Consider the following 24,717-nt stretch of genomic DNA (forward strand, 5'->3'; position numbering starts at 1 on the left):
TCACAAGGGGCTGGAACGCAACTCACTGGGCTATAACTGGAAGTGAGCTGACCGGCACCCACCTGATAAGGGGCCACGACTGAGCTGCTTCTCAGGAGGGTAAATAGACTCTCCTCTAAGCACACACACATATATATACGTCACGTTTTATTGATATATGTGACCATTCTTGACGGTCTGGAACGCCTCGGTTTTATTTGATACCGTACAGCAGCTACTTATTGACGCACACACCCATAACGTCGTGAAGGGCCACACGCTAATAAAAGACAAGCTTGTGCAATCTGTCTTGCTTAATAACTTTCCAGGGAGCGAAAAGGAGGGGCGAGCTTATGTTACACCTGCATCCACCGCACCAGCCGCTGCAGATATGGGTGACGGCTGATATCTGACGGCAAAAATGTAATTGGTATAATTGCTTCGAGACGCCAAACAACATTCTGATACGCCTTTCCTAACCTCTTTTCCTCGGTTATTTTCTTCATTAGAGCAACCTGTTCCATAATCAGCTGGAAAATGTGATAACAACGCATCTGCGGTTTACAAAACCATTATTCTTCATCCATTGTTTCCATGTCATCTGCAAACGTGTGATTACGATCTACCTCGCCCATGACTTGGGTGTAGCGGACGTGTTTCGGGCGGAGTTTGTAGACTTTGAAAAGGTCGAGGTTGGTATTTCTTAAACGCAAACACCATCTGTTTGATTGGAGTGGATGAGCAGAATGATGTCTGACACCTGTAGCATCACGCAGAGCGCAACAATACTGCCGAAATGACTTTTGAAAAATCCCATGTCGGGAGCTCGACGCTGGGAGGGGCCGATTGCATGGAATGAAGTCATGCCTTGTGAAAATATTCACAGACAAAAACACACACTCAGGTTTTTCAGGTGTCATCTGCAGCACAATACACTCCCTGTCAAGCATGCAAACGCCTTGAGGAAGACAAAGCTCGAGCTGACAAGCCCGGAAAAGCCAGCTCGGTGTTTTCACCCCCTGACTTGATTAGATTGGTTTTAAATATTACAAACCGTGACGAAAAAGAAATCGGGTTAAACAAATAATTGGAATGAGAGTGTCAAAATTTTTTACTTCACAAACAAACACACACACACGTCTCAAAGACAATGAAATGAGAAAATAAGGCCGGGGCGTTGAAGGTTTTTTGGTAGATCATTAGAAGAACTGCATTTTGTAATTTGAACAGGAATCTATTGGTATAAATGATATACAAATATAAGAGATAGTCACACACGTAAATACTCTTTGAGCAAATGATCAACCGCGGGAAGAAAAGCTGACTTTCTGGTCAATGTTTCTCAGACGGACGTTTTCCGACACCGCCGAGTAACACGTGACGTACAGTTAGGAGTGCAACACCAGCTGCCGTGTAGAGAAAAGGCATTTCTGTTAAACGTCGCTTTACACGTCATTGCTTAAACGCACACCCATGGTGAAATAGCTGCGGTGCGAGGCGTGCACGTCCTGCCCAGGGACGCTTCAGCGTGCAGACGGGAGGAGCCGGGAATCTAACTGGCAACCGAGACGCCTTTTGCTTCTAAACCGATATTCGGATTAAGTTTACATGTGAACGGTTGAGATTAAGCCCCGCCTCCTGACCAATCACAGCAGGGATTGGTTCTGGCATGCAAAATATTGACGCGTGAATAAATAACAACGTTTGAGGGTTAAGGTCATTTTGAACATGAGCTTGCCTTATTCTGTTGCTTATTTTTAGTTAGTTTATCTCCCAAGAGCGCAGCCAAAAGCGACTTTTAGATGCTTACAAATCCCGAAAAGGGCAAAAAGAGTTCAACTGTTACCACACCGTAATACACAGATCAATTAGCGCACAGCTCTCACATACGCGGGATCAATATTTACAGGCCCTCCGACGTTCACGTTTGACAAACGAACGGCAGCGAGAGACAGAAACAAAACTCCGTTTACGAACGCCAGACGTTTACCTGTGAACCGCATCGCCTCCGCAGCAGGGAAACAGCCTCTCTGTGCTGCCGCCTCAAGCATTTCTACGACAAACATGTAAATATTACAAGCCGTATTCTTACACGGTTTGAAAAGTTTTACAATCCTGGTCCGCCGGTGTGTGTGTGTGTGTGCGCATGCACAGGTGTGCACGCACCTCCAAATCCGAATAAACCTTGGAGGTGACCTTTATTTTATCACGGCGAAGAAACAAAATCACTTTTAGGGCGAAGCGTTCGATGACAAGCAGAAAATTCATTTGAATTTGACAGGACGCCGTGACTCACATGTGTCACGTCAATTCACCTCACAGCTGATGAGGAACTGGTTTCAGAATCGTCTCTCCGCCGCTGTGTGAATTCATTCATTCTAAATACGCAATAAAGTTTTTTTCTCCTCTAATTGACATGTATAGTCCGTTAATGGGAATCATGTTTTATCATCCATTCAAGTTGTATTGTAACGGGACGCGTTAAAGCCCCATCTCTTCCTCTGCACTCGGGTCCTGATTCTTTTATTTTTACAAATAATTCCATGTAAAAAAAAAAAAATGACAAGTTGCCTCAGTTCACTTCCTTTTTAAATTCTAACCCTGATTAAAAAAAAATGGAGTCTTGCATTTTTTAAGACAACATGTGCAGTGTCAAAGTGAATGTAGTCGCTGTAATATTATGTTCTCTAAATAAGTGGGTTAAATAGGGGGAAAGTGCAACATCCCGCTCTTGAAATGAACAAACTGCATACTTTTGAATGTAAACTAAAGTTCTTGCAGATCATTGTGCAATAACTCCTCGTCTCACAAGCGGCGAGGATTGCTTCATTACCGCGTCCATATCTTAATTCAACAATGAAAATGAATTCACCGCACTTTAGAGAAACAGCAATGATGGAGCGAATCAATCTTCCCCACCCATGAAGGACTGGGCGTTGAACTTTATCTCACCTCCCCCTTAAAAAAAAAAAATAAAAAAAAAATAACTAACTCCAAATTTCAAAAAAGGAGGTGTGCATGTTGAAACCTATCACAGTTTAAACATTCACACACCCTCACATATGAATACAGCAAAGCCTCTCTCTGCGATACCTGGAAGTCCACAATCACGCATCTTGTGCCAGCACTTTCTGGTTTTCCTGGAGCAAAAGCACATTCTCCTCAGAGCTGTCAGAGAGAGGAAAAGTTGAGAGTACTTACAAGATACATCCAGTATGTTGCGTACGCCATGAGGGATCAGGAGGCCGAACCCGGATCGCTTCGCTAAACTAAGGCGCCCTGCTTTCTTTTAAGCGAGATATTTTTCATGCCTTCCGAGCGCCGTGCCACTCCCCGCCCTCCACGGTGAGCCGTGGAGTTCCCTGCCTGCCTGCCTGTCTGACTAACTAACTAACCGCCTGTCTGACTGACTAACTAACTGCCTGTCTGTCTGACTGACTTTCCGCTCCTCAGATCCACCGACTGTGTTCTTGCACAAAGATCCAGCAGTGACCGGTAGAAGAAATCCAAATCCAGTTTGCTACAACAGGAAGAATTCCACAAGAATTCACCAAAACCTGGATGACTGAGAACCTCCACAGAAATGACCAGTAGCTTTCACCACTCCCACATCAACCCCCCAACACACACACACACACACACACACACACTTGCGCATGCATGCATACATGTACACACAACTTCCTGTGAAAACTGGCCCTCCGCTAGTTCCTCTGAATCCTCATCATCTCTTCAATCGCAGGAACCGACCCCCACCCCTCCCTCATCCGAGGACGCCTGCGCACACGCACACGCCAACACACACGAAGAATAATCCCACTATCTCATGCGATAACTCCCACACACACACACACACACACACATACACACACACAGGCTCAAAACGAAGTTTATTTTTTGTTTTCCTCATCTGTGACGTCAGCAGAGTACTAGTACTCACCTCTTTGGCCTCCTTGGGTTGTTTGTGATGCCCGTGGCTTTTCTTTCTATGAGGCATTTTGGAAAAAAATAGAATTGGTTAAAGTTATCTCTCTTTTTTTTCTTTCTTAAAGAAGTACCTCCTGCACGCAACGACTCCTGGGTTGGAAGTCAGAATCGAAGAGCTGATCTGCCCCCTTTCTGCAAAAACAACTTGCCCCTCCCGCCCAAGCAGCTTTCACGCCTGCAGGAGAATCCAAGAAGTTGGCAGAGAGGGCAAATACTCCGATCCAAGACTTTTTAAAGCGGGATTTCCAAAATAAAGTACTTAGTTATATGCATGAATATCGATCTAAAATAGCTGCTCTGTCTTTTAGTGTGATGAGCCATAAAAGTGAAGTTGTCACACATCCTAAAGTTGCCTGAACTCAAGATAGGTGATTTTTAAAACTTCATTAATGGCGTTAATGACTACATTATTATTATCATTATTATTATTGTTATTATTATCATTATTATTATTATCATCATTGCGATTATTTTGATTATCATTATGATTATTATTGGTGTTATTATTACTGATGTTATTGTTATTGTTATTGTTATTGTTATTGTTATTGTTATTGTTATTGTTATTGTTATTGTTATTGTTAATCAATGCCATTCCGTTTGGTCTTTTTAAAGTTCACATTTCTGCAGGAAGCCAGAGTTTTCCTGAATTCCTGGCATGACGGGACACGCCCCATGGATGGGTGATGCTGCTGTTGTTCCGGGTTCGAGTGGAAATTTTTCCCCCTACTCTGCTGCTATCTAGTGGACAAAAATCTGCATCGACAAGGTTCCACTTCTATCATGTGTCTCTGTTTTGTTTTCGCTCCCCTGAATTTATTGAATGAACTGGGAGAAGATGATCCCTTTGTGGAATAAACAGGCTTCTCCAAATTCAAATTAGATTTAACATGATTTTAGGAACAAGCCTTCAGTCACATTCCTCCTGCTGCCTGAGGTCTTGTGATGGGTTTTTGACAGAGGAGAGTTTTGTTCCAGGCCGATGGAGAAGAGGTGAAGAAGCGCGTTCAAGCAGGTTGGAACGGTTGGAGAAAAGTGTCAAGGGTAATGAGCGCTAAAAGAGTCTTCTTCTTTTTCTTTTTTTGTTTTTTCCCTTCAGGGGTCGCCCTCTAACCCCCTCTAACCCCTCTAACCCTGGGGTGGGCAAACACCGGCCCGCGGGCCACATCCGGCCCGTCCGTTTATTTAATCCGGCCCGGCAAAGATTTGTACAGAATTCATACTTGATATGAATGATTGAATGATAGTATCGATGAATGTTGGAGCTCAAACAGGAGATTATTTCATTTTTGGAGCTACTTGAGAATTTTCCTGAGCTAAATGACGGATTAGCCTTTACCGTAGATATACTGACACATGAATGAGCTGGATGGGGAGCTAAAAGGGAAAAACCGGTTTGTGTATGAAATGCAAGCAAACGTCAGAGCCTTCAAAACCAAGCGGGTTTTATTTTCAAAGCAGACAGTATTCTGACAAATGTCAGACAAGTCTGATATGTACTCCTACCAAATGCATTCATTTTATTTTTTTTATATGTATCGTATCCTATATGTATCTTGTACCGACTGTCAAATTTTAAACGTCAATGCGTCTCCTGAGCCAGAAAGTTCGCCCACCCCTGCTCGAACCCTATTCTCCGCATCCTCCTCTCTCACACCAGCTACTAGCTACCTCTCATTCACACACACATATTCTGTCTTCCTTCCCAGCGCATGCAGTACCTCCACCTCTCTAGATGTTCCTCAGCCTGTTCCCTGCTCTCACTACAGATCACAATGTCGTCCGCAAACATATTGTAGCTCGTCAAGAATGTTTTGGTTTATGTTGATACGTGTTTTCTGTGTGATTTTGGGGTTGCTGGGAATTATATGGGTGTGCTTTAGGGTGCAAGAAAATTCTGTTGTTTTTTTGTTGTTGTATTTCAGGCTTGTGTGCCGTGGCTTTAGCCAACAACAGCTATTGCTTATTATGTTATTATTTTTATTATTATGTTAGCTTTGCAGTATTGCTAATACCACCGAGCAGAGTGTCGCCAGTCAACGCTCCTCCACATGTCGAATTAAGAGACAAAATTTCCAAATCCGATACACTGACCGATTCACGTGATATACGATTGCAGCGGAGTGTAGACCACTCTCCTCTCCTTGGTGGAAGTTCAGAGCCGGCAGGAAGCGACGCAGATCAATTCAGAAAATTGTCCAGAAAGACGATGGCAAAACAAACCCGGCAGCTGAAATAAAACAAGTCACGGACAGCGATGACTTCTCTGCACATATCTGTGTCTGCGTTGTACACTGATGGGGAAATAATCTGAATTTTGACTCTATTTTCATGAACCAAACAAATTTAACTTTCAAGTGTTCAAATGTAATTAAAAAATGGATTCACTTCATCTCTTTAATCGATATATAAAGCGGAGGAGTTGAAGATTTAGAAGTATTTAATCGGAATGCGCAAAAAACGACTTCACGACTTCAGCAAATGCTCTTTGTAACTTTTTCTCACTGACATCCACTAACACTCAGAAGACATGGTCAAAAAGACGTCAAAAAAAAAAAAAAAAAACAGATTAGAGAAAATTGGAAAAAGCACAAATAAAGAAAGAGCACACTTCCTGTCTGATCCGTTCCCTCTCAGCTCACATGTTTGCGTCACCATTTGCTGATCTGCTTTTTCGCGCGGCAGAGATACCACTTGCACATCTGAAGTGACAACAGCGGCCGTCACATAAATCGGATTCGCTCCGTCCGCGTGACCTTTATGCTTCTCGATAACCGTACGAATCCCGTCACATCGCTTCGCTTTCCTCCCGTCTTGTCGGCGGCAAAGTGATTGTGGTCCGAGAGACATCAGGCTGACATTTTTGCAGCATCTTCCGTCAACACATGACATTTCCAACAGAGCTTTTGTGACACGGACAACTAAAATCTTAACCTTTGCCTTTTTCTTTCCTGCATGACTCATATTTACCGCAAGTGAAACTCTCAGGGAGCGAGATCTTCCCCAAAAATCAGGCATTTCTGACAGAGCCACTTTTCCTGTTTCTGGTCTGGTTTCTGGACAAATTCTTTTGTTTGCTGAGAGGATGTCAGTTTTAAAGAGATGCAGCCTGAAGCTTGTGTCATACAAATACTTCCTCTTTATTTTAGTGGATGTAAAGGACATAAAACAAAAAAAGGATGTAGACATTAAAAAATATTTTCTGTCACAGGAAAGCCATGATTTTTATCAAACCATAGCTTTATGATTTTAATGTCAATGTGTCTAAAATACAACTTTTCTCTCCATTATGATCTGTTTGATAAAGAAATTAGAGCGTATTTTAATAATCTCTTAGAGTAACACGAGATTTTCCGGGATATTTTCCTTTTCGGTCAATATTTGGTGTGTTTTCTGCACCGTCACTGTTTTTTTTTCCATGACACTTGGTAACTGTTGGTTTTCCCCTCAATCAAGCTTGACATTTTAATGGCAGCTGGTGGAAAATGTGTGAAAGCGGTGTTGTAAATCATCTACCACCATAAGAAAACTGATCATCGTGCAAGATTGAAAAGGCTACAAGAAAAAGCTGCCCGTTCCACTTAGAGGCTAATGTTCATGGAAATCAATTTCAAAAAGTGTAAATATATAAAGTAAACGTGTTGACGTCAGGTCTGATAAGCAAGATGACTCTTACTTGGAAATGCATGTGTGGTGCTTTCCCTGTAGACTGTGTTTTATGGATCCGTCTCAGAATGAAACCACATTTGCTTTCAGAGAACAAGTCGCTGGAATATGAATTCTAAAGTCTTCTTGTCCTTCTAACTTCCCCCTTCAGGGGTCGCCACAGCTAATCAACCTTCTCCATTTAACCCTATTCTCTGCATCCTCCTCTTTCACACCAACTAACATCATATCCTTTCTCACTACGTCCATAAATCTTCTCTTTCTCTTCTTCTAGACCTCCAATTCCAGCACCCGTCCACCAATATGTTCAATGACCCAACCATCTCCGACCTTCTCTCCAAAACATCTAACATGTGCCCTAAAACACAAACGTCGGGTGATATTCACCCACACGATTCTTGTCATGTGATTTTCATAATAACTGATGTTAATAATTGTATGTTTGTTTCCCTCCTCCCATCGGCCCATCTATAAGTTGCTGAAAACCGGAATTTAACCAGGATATTATATTGGGTAAAATATACCTAACGTTAGTGATGGTGTTACTTATTTTAACGTGAGTGTTCGAGGGTTAAATACTTTGTTTGTTACCTTGTTGAATGGGCTGACGACAAAATCACACAAAAATTATCTATGGAAATCAAATTTATTAACCCATGCAGGTCTGGATTTAGAGTCACATTCAAAATTAAAGATAAGATAAGATAAGATAAGATAAGATAAGACAAGACAAGACAAGACAAGACAAGACAAGACAAGACAAGACAAGACAAGATAAGATAAGATAAGATAAGATAAGATAAGATCAACTTTATTGATCCCTATTAGGGGAAATTCCTTTGTCACAGCAGCGTGATGTCACAAAACACACTACATGCTGATCCAATTTTGATGTAATGTCCTTAAAACAAGTCAAAATGAATCAGTGTTGCTTCCTAAGTTTGATTTCACACAAATGTGATTGACTTGGAGTTACATTGTGTTGTTTAAGTGTTCCCTTTATTCTTTTTTTGAGCAGTATATAACAACTGTGATGTCACAAAATCGCAGATTTTATCACAGAACTACGCGTTCACCTCGCTTCAATTACGGGCCGGTGATGCAGCTCCATCTGCATCATCCTGCAGCTAAAAGGCTTTTTCCTCACCTCTGTCCCCAGAGCTGAAAAAAATAATTAGGTGGCAAAAGACATTCAGACCTCTGACGTCATCCCACCATTGTGCGATGCGAGCGTGTCGGCGTGTTTGCTTCTCACTGAGTACTGGAAACCCTGATGATCTGCACAACCTATTGTGAAAAACCGCCTCCGACCGGTCCGTCAGGAGGACAGACGATACCAGAATTACAGTCAAAGATTCATTGCTCTGCAATGACACCATAATCTGCCTCAAACAACTGACCATCCTGCGCTTTCTCTTTTTTTTTTTTCCAGCCCTTCCAGTCCGTGTGTGTGTGTGTGTTTCTGAGTAAGTGCTCGTGTATTTCATGCTTGAGCGGGGAGCTTTGGTCAAAGCAAACAGTTGTTGCTAGGTAAAGGTGGATTATACCTCCGATCTGGTGCAGACCTGTTTACTCACTGCCAGATGACTGGATTTATCAGTCACTATGAGTTTTGACAAGCCTAAATCACGGTGACCTAACAAGCTCACTTTATTCCCGAATAGATGATATTATCCTTTTTGTCCCCTACAAGTTCACAAGCCTGTTCGAACTGAAGTGACGGATTGTCCCGTATGATATAGTTCAGAAACTGGCATGATGAAAAATCCCACCTTTATCTCTTCACTATTTTCATAATCATCCAATTCAACACCACTTCACTCATATCGCCTTTGAATGAAAACCCTTTCATTCATCTAACCTCCGTTCTCCTCCTTTCCATGTCAGACCTCCACCCGTCTAGGTTTTCCTCCGCCTGCTTCCTGCTCTCGTAACAGATCACGATGTCATCTGCAAACATCGTCAGAAAACAAGGCGGCGCCGTTCCCGCCTCCAACCACGTTCCACCCTCATGTACCCGCTTCAGTAGCTCTATCATGTCTAACGCTTCAACTTTCCCACTCGTACCCCATTTAAAATGATGAATTTTAATATTTGTATAAAAGGTAAGTAGTATGTTTTATGTCACACACAGTTGCTTATTCCCTCCGCCTGGATGTTTGAGCATCACTTTGAAAGGATGTGTTTGCACAGCTTGTTGACGCCGGTGTCAATAGAAGGGACGGCGGGGAGGATACACGACATTTTTAATTGTCGATGCAGTTTGTGAGAAAGCATCAGCGAATGTTTAATTTGATTTCTTCCTACGTGGGCCAACACCATCCAGCTTTGATTTCTTCACTATGCAGCGAAAGATATGACTTATAATTATGAATTCTTGTCGAAATCTTCTCATCTCGGCAACTGGACTTGAATTTCTCCTCTGGAAGCCGTTTCGGCCCTCGTTCCGAGAGGCTTCTTCGGTTCTAATGACCCGCGGGGAGTTTCCGGAACACAACTGCAAGGTTTTTGGGCGGGTCTGGGTTATAGTGGCTTGTTGTGAAAATGGAAGAGTTGATCAGCGTGAACAAGGTGAAGACGTTTCAGTAGAACTGAAGAAAGATCTTCAAGTGAAGAAATTCAGGTCCAGTTGCCGAGACGAGAAGATTTCGACAAGAATTCACCGTGAATGAGAACCTCCGCAGACATTTCCAATTATGATTATTATTAATTATGAATAAATGCTGTATTTTGATGCGTTTTTAGTGTCACGATGACACGCAAAATATGTCATGATGACGACACTGTTATCTATGGAGGAGCTGTCCATGGTGCTGAAACCTGACCTCCATCTCGGTCACCTTTCCGCGTCCATCCCGACCCCGACGCACGGTTCTGCAGCCGGTGCTTCTGCAGCCGCCACCGGAGTCAGTCGGACGCGCGTCTCCGTGACAACCATTCACAAACGTGCACGAACGGGATTCATCTTGTGGGACCGTGAGATTTGCATCACTTGCCGTATTTCATCACCGCGTCTCTTCCTCCTCCTCCTCCTCTTTCTCCTCCTCCTCCTCCAGGAGTATTTTTAGTTCCTCCCGCCGCCCCTCCTGTTTCGGCTTCGTCCCAGCGGGACGCGAACTCTTGCCGAACGTGGACGACAAACTGACGTCATAGCAACCGTAATTTGACGTGTGAGCACCTTACCGCACACACACACATGCACACGCATCCCCCTCTCTCCTTCCATTCCTTGACGGACGCGCAGATCCACGGCACCTCCATCTCCGCCCGGCCGCTCCTCAAGGAACCGCGACGCGTCAAGATTCCTTTTTTTTTTTTTTTAATCTCTCTCTTTTTCTTTTTAGTTTCATTTGGGGCCCAAAAAACGTAATTTTTTTAATCTTTTTTTTATTTTTATTTATTTAATTTTTTTTTTTACCTTTCCGGTCCTGCTGAATTTTCTCTGAGATGGAAGTGAGATGCCGTCCAGCGGTGATGTGCTGTGTTCTCGCCGTCCTCTCCTCCGCGCAGCCCCGGGCTCAGGGGCTCTCCTTCGGGGACAGGCAGTACCTCAACGAGTGGGCGGTGGAGATCCCCGGCGGGCTGGGCGCTGCAGAGGCCATCGCCAGGGAGCTGGACTACCAACTGGTCCGACAGGTAGGTCTGCAAAAAACAAACAAACAAAAAAAAAAAAAACACCCGGCTTGGACTTTTTTTTCATTATCCTCCCTATGAATAAGCTTTGTGATGGATGCAGCCATAACGTGAAACAGTGGAAACATCTGAAGCATGAAGGCAAAAATGAAATAGACAGTGTTGTAACAGCAGGGAAGGCTGGCAGGCAGTATCAGCTCCTCTGCTCTGCCTGATGAAGCCATCAGACTGGAAACTCATTGGTTTTATGATAGCCCAAAAGCACACACCGCATTCAGAACGCTGCTGAATTAAAGCGGGGGGGATTTAATTAATCTATGACTCACTGTTTACACACTTCTGCTAACCCGTAATCTGGGACTCGGGTTTTTCGTTTCCCTGCCTTTGCCAGTTTTTTTTTTTTTCCCCCACCTTGGCTCGTTTCATTCTTCATTCTTGCGTAAATACGATCACAATATGCGGTAAAGCTGGTTCTTAATTCCTCGGAGACCTGTAGCTGCGGAGGCCAGTGATCCACTGAGCTTAACGGCTGTGTTTACATTACCCCCCACCACCGCCGCCACCACCAACAAGGGGTTAGTTTTCCTGGTCAAGATATCAAATTCATGTTTTAATGCCGATCAATATGTATAATCAATATCAGTAAAGGGCAGGGCAGCAGTTAGCGCTTCCACCTCACAGCGAGAAGATCTCTACCTCGGTTCTGAGGGGGCTTTTCTGCGTGGAGTCTTATTGTTCAACGGGAACGGCGTGGGTTTCCTTCAGGTTCTCCGGGTTCCTCCCTTCGTGGAAAAACAAGCCGGAGGTTCACTGGAGACCCAAAGTCCTCCAGACGTGTGAACGGTTGCATCTTTCGATATGTGGCCGATCCAGGGTGAACGCCGGCTCTCTCGGCCAACACCAGCTGGGATAGAATCCAGGCAACCCTGAGCCCGGGATAGGTGGTATAAATCATGAATGAATGAATAGTTTATCATCACACTCCTCTTTGCGGTCTCTATTGAAGCATTTCCACCGGTTTAAACTTTTTACATCTTTTTTTTTTTTTGTTTACTATCAGTGACACAGGAAGCTGCAATTAGTAGTTAAATCACAGTAGATAGTAAATTTAAAATTTTTGAACCAAAATTAAATTTGATTTGTAATTCATCAGTCATCGGTGTCACTGAGGATCATCAATTGTTGTTGTCTGACGGAACAGGGACCAGATCAACTCATTTGCAGTATATCGTGTCCTCCGCTTTGCAGATCGGGGCCCTGGAAGACCATTTCCTCTTCAGACACCGCAAACATCCCAGCAGAATGAAACGAAGCGCCGAACACATCACCAGGAAACTGTCAGAGGATGATCGGGTGAGCAGCATCTTTGGATTAGCTCCTAAAATCTTTCCCGAGGAATTCGTCGGCTCCTTTATCACCTTATCTCAGATTAAAATAATAATCACATCTTGACCCGAAGGTGCTGTGGGCGGAGCAGCAATACGAGAAGCGGCGCAATAAACGGGCATCCCTCGGGGACTGCAGGGATTGCCCGGCGGACAAGCTGTTTGACGACCCCATGTGGAATCAACAGTGGTACCTGGTGAGTCTCCAGAAAAGTACTGGATAAACAACTGATGTGAAAAAAAAAAGTCAAATGTATAGATTTATATGTGTGTGTGTGTTTGCATGCAGCTGGTTTTATTTTTCCGCGAGAAGCTCCAGAGGGCCTCAGCTGTATTGGCGGCAATTGGTACAATGTGCGCAAACAAAAAAAGGTGCTTTTTGACGGGGAAAATGTACAAAAGAAAAAAACAAACTATCGCAGGGCTATCAAACAGCCAAAAGAGCCATTTGCTTAATTGGTAAAGCGGTCCATGTGGAGATGAGAGCGGCGGAGATATAATCCAGCAGGATGGAGGAGAGTACAGCGCCATGCATTAAGTCCCAATTTTCCCTGAATGGGATGTTTTAGCCCGCCGAGGCCGAGTCGTCGTGGAGAACAGTAGATTGTCCCGGCTGCGCACGGACTTCCGGATCCATTACCGACACGCTCTCTTCAGCGTGACCGCGGGCTGACCCCGACGTTCCAGCCGTCACTTACACCTTCGCCGACGTTGATCCGTAAGCTTAACATAAAGCGGAAAGTTATGTGGAAAGAGGATTAACCAAATATGTCAAACCACCAGTGTTCTGTGTCACTATGGCAACATAGGATGAACAGCTGTTCATATAAATCCCTGATAAAGTCCAACTAGCCGCAAATAAAACTTCCAGGTTTTTTTTCCCGAAAGGCGCTTTTGTTTGTATTTTCTCTGTATTTACACAAAACACCATCCAGCGATGGCGGGAAAAAAAGCTCACTGACATGTCGGATATTTAATGTTGAAAATTGATGAGTGGCTGAGGAAATGGGAGGAAGCGCAAGCGGTTTTTCGCGGATGTTGACGTCGGCAGACGTGATGATGACCGAGATTAGCGAAGGGCGGGGCCGTGTGACGGAGGCCAGCGAGGCGGAGGGAGAACGAGATGACTGTCTACATCTATCATGAGTGGGTGACTGCCCAATAATTTAAATTGGGTGACTCATACTTGGAGAGCGTGTGTGTGTGTGTGTGTGTGCATTGAGGGATAGCTTTTGGCTCTATCATGCAATCTGTGTAGAGATACTAATATATGCGGCAGCCGCCACCAACATCAGGGAGTGAGTCATGTGCTGGTAGAACGAAAGAGAGGCCATCGTAAGCTTTGGAGGAAATCGATTTAAAAAAAAAAACAACACATTTTCACCTGGAAGTGGAAAGCGAGTCGTGTGTGACATTTACTGCCATTTTAGTCAGATGCAAGTCTTCAAGTAAAACAGCAATCCGAGCCGGAGCTGCGGTCGGGGGAAAAGAAATCCGACGTGGGGGGCCAAGGAGAGGCAATACATCACAGGGATGAGTCACATCTTGGGCTGGTGTTCTGCAGTGTCTGTGCACGATGCGCAAAGAGTGAAAAAGCAAAGAGAGTTCTTATTTGGCCGGGAGCAGACAGACACCGTTTAAAGCAACAAACCACTTGCTTTCCCCCGCCGTCACGTGGGTTAAATCTAGAGGGATTTAACACAAAAGCGAGCGCTCATTATGACCCTTGTGCACAACAGCCGGTCTTGAAGTGGCTGTCGTGTTGGACTCCAGCCCCGACAAAGGGAAAACTCACAATAGAGCGATGACTTTTTTCGTAAAAAGGTCAGCGCTGGCAGCTGTGAGACCACGATAGGACTAACCTTTTTATCATGTTTGATAGCATTTAAGGACCGCTTAGCCTCGGGGCTCAGGTTCCAATAACAAATTTGTGTCGTTTTCGTCCCCGTCCTCCAGCAAGACACGCGGACGTCTTCGTCTCTGCCGAAGTTGGACCTGCATGTGATCCCGGTGTGGCAGAAAGGCATCACCGGAAAAGGGGTGGTCATCACCGTTCTGGATGACGGGCTGGAGTGGAACCACACAGACATCTACTCCAACTACGTAAGATACCGTTACCATGGATACAGCCCCGACGTCTGGGTCTGCCGTTGCCACGGCAACAATGGTGATGACACCTCGCAAGGCTGTCCGTAAAGGCAGCAATGAAATAATAACCGCTGTTTAATTGTACTTCGGCGAGAAAAAAAAACAATGACATCCAGGAGTGACATTTTTGAAGTCCGAAAGTTCAGATTCGGATAAAGATACATAACATCAGAATTAACACCGAGGCTGAGGTCGCATTCTAGCATCATTTCTCCTGCGAAAAGCCCCATCTATAGTTAACGGCGCTGCTTCCAAAGGCAAGGCGCCGCTGCATAATGAGAGGGATGAGGATAAACCGAGATAATGTATGACAGCAAGGCTGCTGGAAACAACTCGCAACATCATTAAGTTAAGGTTGATTAATCAAAGAGGCTCAATGAACCAAAGCGCTCGTCCTTGGCGAGCGCGGCGTTCGAGCATTTGCATAACATCACGCCGATAATTCTAAAATGACAGTCACAGGTCTGTGATTTAAATCAGACACTAAAACTGTTATTGTGATCCTGATGCCGAATGAAAGCTTTATCCGAATTAAATGACCCTGAATATGACTGTTAAGGTGTTAGGGTTGTCACCGCAGGAGAATGATGGGGAGGTGAGTTATGAACTCTAGGCGAGGACATAAAATTCATGCATTTTCAAACAACCAAGACACAACCCTCAGGCAAAAGCGACTGTTTCCAACACTTTGAATTATGCAAGAGGTAGCGGATGCTATTGGCGCCAATCAAACGTGTCTCCGAGGCAACAGATCGGCCCTGACGAATCAAACCGTGGCCTGATCATTTTTGTTTTTCACAGGACGCGGCGGCCAGCTTCGATTTCAACGACAACGACCCGGACCCTTTCCCCAGATACGACTCCACCAACGAAAACAAGTAAGCGCCGACTTGAAGTTTTTCCAGGCCGCCGCTGTCAAATCAACCCATATCGGTAATTTACAGCTCCTTAGATATAATCAAAACACTCTCGCTATACTTGTAGATTTGTCCGACATGGACGTCTTCTGCCGGTGGGCTGCACAACTGATGGCCGTGACAGATACCGGCGTTCCAAAAAAGATTGTATTAATCCTCTGCTACCAGAACACTGAAATCAAACTAACCATCAATCGAGTTTTCTTCTGCCAGTTGACAGAAAACACTGCGCCAGATGACCTCCTGTCATCTGGAGCGACTCTGTTGATTTACGAGCGATGCGTTATAAATGAAACGGTGCCACCGAACAATACGGTTATACTCTGAAAATTTAGGATGCCGCATTGGAAAAAACATTTTTTCGGGGTTATATTAAAAGAAGCTTCTCGTGTTAAATAATCGTGATGTTTGCAGGCATGGGACCAGGTGCGCCGGTGAGATCGCCATGCAGGCGGACAACAATAAATGCGGTGTTGGCGTAGCATTCAACTCCAAGGTTGGGGGTAAGAGCTCGTGTGCAAATAAGTGACAAAAAAAAAAAACAAACATCAAAAATCACCCGAGTGTTTACACTTCATTTTTAAAGCATATGGGGAATTTTGTTTTTTTTTTCAGGCCGGGGAGTTACATAATCACACTTTGCAAAATTACTGTACTCCAATCCAGTGAAACAACACTGTGCATGTCATGACCGTAGCATCTGAGGTTTTTATTTTTCATTTTATCTTTGCCATCCCTCGTTCTCCCCGCTCAGGAATACGCATGCTGGACGGAATCGTGACCGACGCCATCGAGGCCAGTTCTATCGGCTTCAACCCCGACCACGTGGACATCTACAGCGCCAGCTGGGGACCCAACGATGATGGAAAGACGGTGGAGGGTCCGGGCAGGCTGGCCCAGAAGGCTTTTGAATATGGCATCCAGAAGGTACATTTCTGCTCACACTCAGCTAGCGAATGTTTAAACCGATTGGCGTCGGTCTAAATCACGGGTCTCAAAATGATGTGATTCCGTTTCCAATATTTAAATGAGCATATTTGTTGAAGTGATACCGTTTATTCAATACGGGAGTATTCAGTGAAATTAGACAGTGATGTATTAAAATGAAACTGGAAAAGGGTTTCCAAAACACAATTGAACACGATGACGAGTGGAACATTTTTCAAATTTAAATCAATAATTGATTTATAGTGTTGCATCACTGAACCCTGCTACACATTTTTGTCATACTGATCCTCGTGTTTTTAACCGTCTCATCCAGACCTGCCCATTTTATGGCCACATCCGTATTTATATTCTGTTAATGTTATACATGTTTCTTTTTTTACATTTAAAAAAACAATGCCTTTTTTCAACATTTTTGGACGCACGCACACACACATCCATGACGTGGGTGCGTGAACTGAGACGAGTGATGCTAAACAGTTAGCCCTCGAAATGTCAGCTCCAACAGGACGTGGGCCGCTAAATATTTATTTACAGAGGTTAAGGTAAAGCGGTGTATAAGGATTACAATTTGAATCTTCGCTACATGACCAAACATGGGGGAAGATGCAAAGCTTTGCACGGCCATGCAGCTTCCAAGGCCAGTTACGCATTATCCCACAAAATTGCCAGAAAAACTAAGACATTTTCAGGCCATGAGTTTTGTTTGATTCTGCAGTACTAATATGGGCAGGAAATCTGGAGTTTTACCTGAAGGACAGAGCAGTCTCAGAGTATTTTAAATATTTTTTTCTTGACGCTGCCCAGCAAATCCAGAAGTTCTCTCATCGATGACCACCTCTCTGCTGACCTTCACATGTCTATTTTAGATATTCAGCCAGATTTCAGGTGCACTTATTCAAGCCCAAGTCAGGCTGGATTTCTCTCACTTAACAAGTAAACATAGCTAAAAACAAATTAAAAAAAAACAGTATTTTTTGCTTTTTGCATTAAGTTGATCAGTTGTATAAGTTTATATTGGAAGAACATCTTTTTAGTTAACAAGTCAACAAGTTAGACTTATGAGAACACTGATGTCATGATTGTTTATTACTTAAAAAGGAGTATATTCCTGTTTGATCAACACCATAATCTCATCTGTTTATATAAATACTTACAGAAAATGCTTATTATTCCAATAACCAGTAGCAGCTAATCAAAGAATGTAATTTACAGCCTTTTACAATGGGACATAATTAATATTGAGCAGAATTAGGTTGAAGTTCTCGTTGGTTTTTGGCCCTCCATCACCCTTCAGAGTTCTCATACAGCCCCAGCCCCGGTCTGGACGGTACTGTAAATAAACGTCGACAAAGTCGACATCGCATTCGGTGCGACGTCACTTCCACCACGTGTCGCTTCAGCTCTTTCCATCATGCTCTCCGCAGGGTCGGGGTGGAAAAGGCTCGATCTTTGTTTGGGCATCGGGTAATGGAGGCCGCCAGGGTGATAACTGTGACTGCGATGGTTACACAGACAGCATCTACACCATCTCAATCAGCAGCGCCTCCCAGCAGGGCTTGTCCCCCTGGTATGCCGAGAAGTGCTCCTCAACACTGGCGACCGCGTACAGCAGCGGAGATTACACCGACCAGAGAATCGTGAGTGACTTTGCTTGTTACCTATTTACACACCTGCTGATATTCTGACTATTAGGCATCATGTTCAACAATATTTGTCTTTTTGGCTTCTTTTTTTTGCGTCAGACGAGTGCCGATCTGCACAATGAGTGCACTCAGACTCACACTGGAACGTCAGCTTCGGCACCCTTGGCTGCTGGAATATTTGCTCTCGCGCTGGAACAAAAGTATGCCGACTTTGCAAATGCAAAAGCGTCATTTAACGCTAAAGACAAACTATTCGTCCGTTTTTTAATCGTCGTCCCGCTACCCTTTGCATTTTCGTTCAACAGTCCGGATCTAACCTGGAGAGACCTCCAGCACATTGTTGTCTGGACCTCAGAGTTTGATCCGTTAGCCAATAACCCGGGGTGGAAGAGAAACGGGGCAGGACTGATGGTCAACAGTCGCTTCGGCTTTGGACTGCTCAATGCGAAAGCGCTGGTGGATCTCGCGGACCCGGCCACCTGGAGGCACGTACCGGAGAAGAAGCAATGTATAGTCAGAGATGACTCATTCCAGCCCAGGTATGTGAACACTCTGAATACCGTGTTTCATAGATGGTTGGCTTCAAAAAGGAATAAGAAAAAAAGAAAGTCGCAAAGAAACAGGAGGTGCGCCTTGAGCTTTTTGATCACATGGTCTCTGTTTGGGGTCAACAGTTTAAGATAAGATAATCCTGTATTAGTCCCAAAGAAGAGGACATTTTGACATGATTGAGGGCTCTCCCCTGGCTTCTTCTTTCCTGAACATTTCATTTACGCCTGAATGTAGAAAGTGGAACAGCGTGGCCCAGTAACTGCATCACGCAACAGGCCGGTAAGACCCGAGTTCCACTCAAAAACATGAGCTGCTCTATGACTTTTCACTTTTGGAGTCGCAGGACCGTTCGGAAAAAGACCTCCGAATTTATTTCAGGAGATTTTATCGATTTGTATCATACGGCAGCGGGCAAACTATTATTAACTCCTCATGACATCACATCGATGCCTCCGTCCCATCTGAGTGCTTGAAGTGCTTTGCTGGATTCGCGGTTTAGAATCCAGCAAAACAATTACAAGAAGCCACCTTCGCTTTTCAAGTGCGGTCAGAACAGTAACGCCGAATAATGAATCGAAAGCGCTTTCCTTATTTTATTTTAATCTTATCTTAACAATGACGGATCCAGTCACTTGCACGCACTTGTTGATAAATGCAAATTACTCCACCGAAAGAGTTCATTATCCAAATGCAAAGCGTGAGCGGCGTGGACCGGAGGATGAATCTCTGTCTATTCTGTCACAGATGTTCTTTTCGGGATCCCTTTTGTATCGATTTTCCATTAAAACTGTGGGCGGATGCTGGTTGCAACTTGTTGTCGACGAAAACATTTTTGAATTTCACCAACTCAAAGCTTCAGACAGCTTTTGCAGGTCGTTCCCGGCGCTCCTTTAAGAGTCCGTTTCACCCCATTTGTTTTTGGTTTATGGGACTCGGTTTCTCCAACAACCAGTCGCTCCATTACCTTGCAACATCTCTGTTTAATCCAGTGGATTTGGTTCCGCATTTCCGTCAACGCTCGCTAGACTACGACCCCCTCTAGTTTTATGACAGCTTGAACACCAAAATCCTTTCATTCATGTCTGGGAGAGAAAGGGATTAACTGTTTTTTTGCAAATGAATGACCAAAGGCATTCAAATCTGTCTGTGAATCTCACGCGTGCTTCGGCCGCGCCGGTGCCGCTGTCGTCAAACCGAATCTTGTCACGCAACGGTCTAAAGCAGTCTGGATGATATGACGAGACCACCTTTATTGACATTTTCCAGACTTTGATTTCCTGCTGGCGATTCCGGCATTATCATGCAGTTTGTGCGGTATGCGAATCTGTTTTGTTGTTTTTCCATCTGCTCTTGTTGCTTCTGTGTGCTATAATGAGAACATGTCAGGGACCTGCATGGCAGACATGACAGACTTCTGTTGTTATGGTGAGCTGTTTGTGTGCCTAATTCCCTGCTATTTTAATTCTTCCCCCAGGGAACTGAAAGCAGCCGGGGAGACTACGATAGAGATTCCGACCAAAGCCTGCGCCGGGCAGGAAAACGCGATCCGTTCTTTGGAGCACGTGCAGGTGGAGGCCAGCATTGAATATACCAGGAGAGGGGACCTGCACATCACGCTCATATCCCCATCTGGTGAGAGATGTGCACAGAAATCCACTGACACAAACATTGGAGTTATGCAAAGCTCTCAAATGAGCATTTCCTTTCTCCCCAGGCACCAGCACTGTGCTGCTGGCTGAGCGAGAGCGGGATACATCATCTAATGGCTTCAGAAACTGGGACTTCATGTCTGTTCATACATGGGGAGAAGATCCCACCGGCACTTGGACCCTAAAAATCACTGACACTGTGAGTTACACGTTGGTTTTTTTTTTTTGTTTGTTTGTTTTTTTAATCACCAAAACGTCTTTATGCCTTTGCATGATTAAATATGTCAAACTGCAGATTGGAGGCGCAATTGCTGAAGTCATAAAATATTCATTAAAATTTCATATGCGGTTTAGAGTTCCTTCAGAAAACGATTATCTACTAATGTGTTGGTCAATTTATATAAGTGCTAGCATCCTGTTGGCTAAATCAGCTTCCTGACCACATTGCAGTCTGGCCGCATGGAGAACGAGGGGCGGATTTTGAACTGGAAGTTGATTCTCCATGGAACATCGGAAAAGCCAGATCACATGAAGAAACCGCGAGTGTACATTCCTTACAACGCCGTGCAGAATGACCGACGCGGTGTGGAGCATATGGATGACTTGACGGAGGTAAGAACACATGCATTGCAAAGACCGCATCACTGGTTTATGGTTGCATGATGCGTGAAACAGAATAAAGGATGGTAGTTGAACAGAAATGACTCGTGAAACACACGAGTCAATGGTTTATTTGACTGAGAGTGGATAGCTGGATTGATAATTTCTCATTAGTGATCATTTTTTTTCTGCATGACTGATGCCACTGTGGGTACATTTGTATTCACGTGTATCATCTAATTTCTTTACTTTTAAATATCTTTACTGTTGTGTTGTAACCGTAACGTTAACAATGGCCTGCCAAACCTTACCAAGTATACCCGCTGTTTCAAAAAAAAAAAAAAAACAATTAAAAATATCCATTTTAGTTAATTTAATCTGCTCGTGAAGCATCCAATAGCCCGTCCTCTGTCGGTATTGATGATACACGCTTGTGGTGTTGATGTCAGCAGCACTTTGACACTATTTGGGGGTGTTTTGCGTTTGCCATAGGCCTAACAATATGCCAGTCACATCCAGTTAAGTTTCAATCAATTTAAGTTTAAGGTTCCTCACTGTAACAGCCTCCACAGTTTGCCTGCAACACAATAGAAATCCAATTAGATTGGCTACTCGATATGGCCTCCAGAAATAAAAAATAATAATATATGCGCTTGGTGCATTATAAGAAAAAGGAGCGCTGTATTTGTTTATTTCAGGACAAAGCAAGTCTTTGGAATTCAGGGAAAAATATGACATCCTCAGTTTAGTGTATGTATAATTGAAATAAATGCTAAAATGCTAAAGAGACGTCATTTGTACGAGCCTTTTCTGTCTCAGCGGCACTCAGATGGCACTCAACGTGCTCCTATTGTTACACTAGACCTGAAGTGTGCGGCGAATGTCAGGCACAAGTGTCCACAGTTTACCTTTGCATTTTTGAATTTACATATTTTCTATTCTATCAATCATTTTCACCCTGACCTGCTCAGCAGTGCGCAAACACAAGACCGTCATTAGAAAGGCATCATGAATAGACACAAAACACTGTCTTTTGTATGTTTTGTTTTTCTGATGTTTTCTTTCCCTCACATTTTTCCCTTGACACAGGAGCCAACAGAGGCCCAGTCGAATCCAAAGCCGGAGACTGAGGCCTCGGTTCCCTCTCGACCGGAGAAGGTCCCCCAAAAGCCCTCAAATTCCCCTTACTCCCCCTCTCTGGCATTGTTGCGTTTACTGCAGACGGCCTTTAACAGACAGTCCCCGGTCCTGCAGCAGCCCCAGTCCATAGCCAGGACCTCATTTGCCTTGAGAAAGCAGCCACCGAGTAGAAACATCTCTCCTATCGCAACAAAACTCCCCCCGCAGAGGCTGTACCAGGCCCTGGACATGATCAACAAGAACAGCGACCCAGAGGACACTTTCTACAGCGACTATAGTGATGGTTTTTACAGCACCAAGCCCTACAGGCACAGAGATGACCGTTTGCTCCAGGCCCTGTTCCAGATACTAGATGATGCACAAAAGTAAAAAAAAGGAGAGGAGAGGAGAGGAGAGGAGAGGAGAGGAGAGGAGAGGAGAGGAGAGGAGAGGAGAGGAGAGGAGAGGAGAGGAGAGGAGAGGAGCGGTCTGGTTGTGTGTTACTTTAGGTTTGGAAGCAGAAGAGCTCAGGCGTTCTCTTGCTTCTTAACCTGCCTCACTTGTTTTGTTCCCCAAATGCTGCATATCCAGTCACTGTCCATGTGCAACCCCCCTCAATAGATATATTCCTTTATTTACCCCTTGCATTCAGAAACTCATTGATACGAGTCCGACTGTGTTGAGAGGCCCCCCCGAAACCCACTTTTTATCTCGAATTTCCATGCAGATGCAAGGCGTGCTAAGTCAAACCTAATTAACTTTATTTATACATTATACAAAGACAATGATTGTAGTGCGAATCGAAAAACAACAAAATCCTCTTCCTCTAACTCAAAAATTCCGATTCAACTATCGAGTTTTACAAACGTCCAGCATCCCCGCTTCATTGTGTTTCACATGTTAGAAGAGGGCGCAAACTCTACATCGCTACAAGGGGGTAAATTATTTGCAGAAATAATGGCCATAAAGCCTTTTTTCATTCGTGTCAGCTTACATTCGAATTGAAACAAACCAAAAAAAAAATAATCTACCCATCTATTTGACAAGTTTCAAATGCGTTGACAGATGATTTATTCTCAGGGTGTCGACAAAACTCACTCTTCAAAGTATTAAAAGCATGGCTGTACATAAGTGAGATGTTATTTACTGTGAGAACATGCAGGTGATACGAAACATTATTAGAACAGAAACCAGAACCAACCTCCGCTCGAGAAACATGAATGACAGAAAGCGTAGCGGGTAATCTTTCTGGAGAAAAAAAAAAAAAAAACACAAATAAACCTTCTTATTTAATTTTGTATAAGTACAATGCTGCATTAAAATGAAATATTTTTCTATGGATCCTCATAGTTTATGGAAATAATATATACAGTATCCCTCAATGGTTTATTTTTAACTGGATTACTCCGAAGTGACTGTAGTTGTGACGACCAATGAAACACTGCCAAATTCTCCGCTGTCACGCTTCAACGTATTTCAGTGAATGTGCAAATGGCTGACATGTTGTTTGTTCATTATCGGTGATACAGCAAATATTATCACTTCCTTGATTCCTTGCATTGATATTTTCAACAGGACCTTTTTTTTTAGTTTTATGTATTAGGTATTAACGAAACCGATCATTCTCGAGAAGCTGACCGGCCGCATCGAAGACTAGCGGCTTCGTACTATCACTATTGAGTCCATTCATCTTGAACGCCTTAATATACTCTGTAGTCGATGTGCACGCTCATCTCCACACGGTGTAGGTCAAACTTTCACATGTTGGAGTTATTTTATGACACACAGTGTCCAGTGTGGAAATGCCTGCCCCGCTCCTCTGCCAGCAAGGTGACAGGAAAAGACGATGCTCGGGAGAACGCTTTACACGCACCCTGTAATTTATCCATTCGTCGGTGTGGCCTGTGCTCTTTTCTTTATGTTTTTATTTTTGACTGACTTGACTTTCAGCTCAAAATTTGTTTACATAAACCGATATGTTGCAATTCCTGTATGAATATAGACATATATATAAAAACAAGAGATTTATCGTAATAAACTGCAAAGTGACCTCTCGAGTGTGATTGATTGATTTTCTTGCAGCATTTAGCCTAGCAGTTAATTGCTGTTGCTGCATGGAAAGTAACTGAGTACAGTATCTCAAATCATGTACTCGAGTACATTTTATGAATTTGTGTCAATGACTGTCATATTGTACTTTCTACTTGACGACCGTTTTTTTCAACAGCTCCCCCTACCTACAAGATGGAGGTTCTTTTAGGTTGCTGTTGTTTTATTTGAAAATAAATGGTAAGTGTAATGTGAATTAGACCAACTTTAATATGTAAAGAAATAATTATTAAGAAATATTGTAATAATACATTCAAAAAATATATTATTCAGTCACATTGTCATGAAAATTAAATATATAGTTATTTTTCTTGAATACATGCTAAGTATGTTCTCTACTTGTCATTAAACTCAAATATTGGACTTTATATGACAGTTCAAA

The 24,717-nt window shown here is 43.6% G+C and overlaps 2 protein-coding genes across 5 annotated transcripts in view; one reads left to right on the forward strand and one right to left on the reverse strand.

Moving 5' to 3' along the window:
• The window catches only part of cast (calpastatin), a 35,778-nt gene extending 31,734 nt beyond the window's left edge, over window positions 1-4,044 (reverse strand). Inside the window, exon 1 of one of the 4 annotated variants that reach the window (XM_086168008.1) lies at window positions 3,920-4,044. In XM_086168008.1, the coding sequence (XP_086024134.1) occupies window positions 3,920-3,976 (57 nt within the window). In that variant the 5' untranslated portion in view covers window positions 3,977-4,044. Of the gene's footprint in view, window positions 1-3,180; window positions 3,336-3,919 lie in introns of those variants that run through there. The other 3 variants (XM_086168027.1, XM_086168011.1, XM_086168029.1) reach the window with 3 other exon arrangements.
• A 6,893-nt stretch (window positions 4,045-10,937) lies between these two features.
• pcsk1 (proprotein convertase subtilisin/kexin type 1) lies at window positions 10,938-23,416 on the forward strand. Its single transcript, XM_086168461.1, has 14 exons — window positions 10,938-11,268; window positions 12,514-12,618; window positions 12,725-12,847; window positions 14,607-14,753; window positions 15,600-15,676; window positions 16,130-16,218; window positions 16,470-16,642; window positions 18,088-18,300; window positions 18,406-18,506; window positions 18,612-18,845; window positions 20,333-20,490; window positions 20,573-20,706; window positions 20,958-21,119; window positions 22,197-23,416. The coding sequence occupies exons 1-14, from the start codon at window positions 11,080-11,082 to the stop codon at window positions 22,614-22,616; spliced, it is 2,325 nt and encodes a 774-aa protein (XP_086024587.1). The 5' UTR covers window positions 10,938-11,079; the 3' UTR covers window positions 22,617-23,416.
• Window positions 23,417-24,717: the final 1,301 nt, after the last annotated feature.

This window comes from Fistularia commersonii, chromosome 21, assembly GCF_037954325.1.
Source record: "Fistularia commersonii isolate RoL2024-O1a breed Wild chromosome 21, RoL_Fcom_v1.0, whole genome shotgun sequence".
NCBI classification, from domain to species: domain Eukaryota; kingdom Metazoa; phylum Chordata; class Actinopteri; order Syngnathiformes; family Fistulariidae; genus Fistularia; species Fistularia commersonii.

Coding starts and splice junctions, on each gene's coding strand:
- pcsk1 (XM_086168461.1), top strand. CDS start 11,080: ATGGAAGTGAGATGCCGTCCAGCGGTGATGTGCTGTGTTCTCGCCGTC. Junction 15,677..16,129: donor GACTCCACCAACGAAAACAA/GTAAGCGCCGAC, acceptor TGATGTTTGCAG/GCATGGGACCAGGTGCGCCG. Junction 18,507..18,611: donor GCTCTCGCGCTGGAACAAAA/GTATGCCGACTT, acceptor TTCGTTCAACAG/TCCGGATCTAACCTGGAGAG.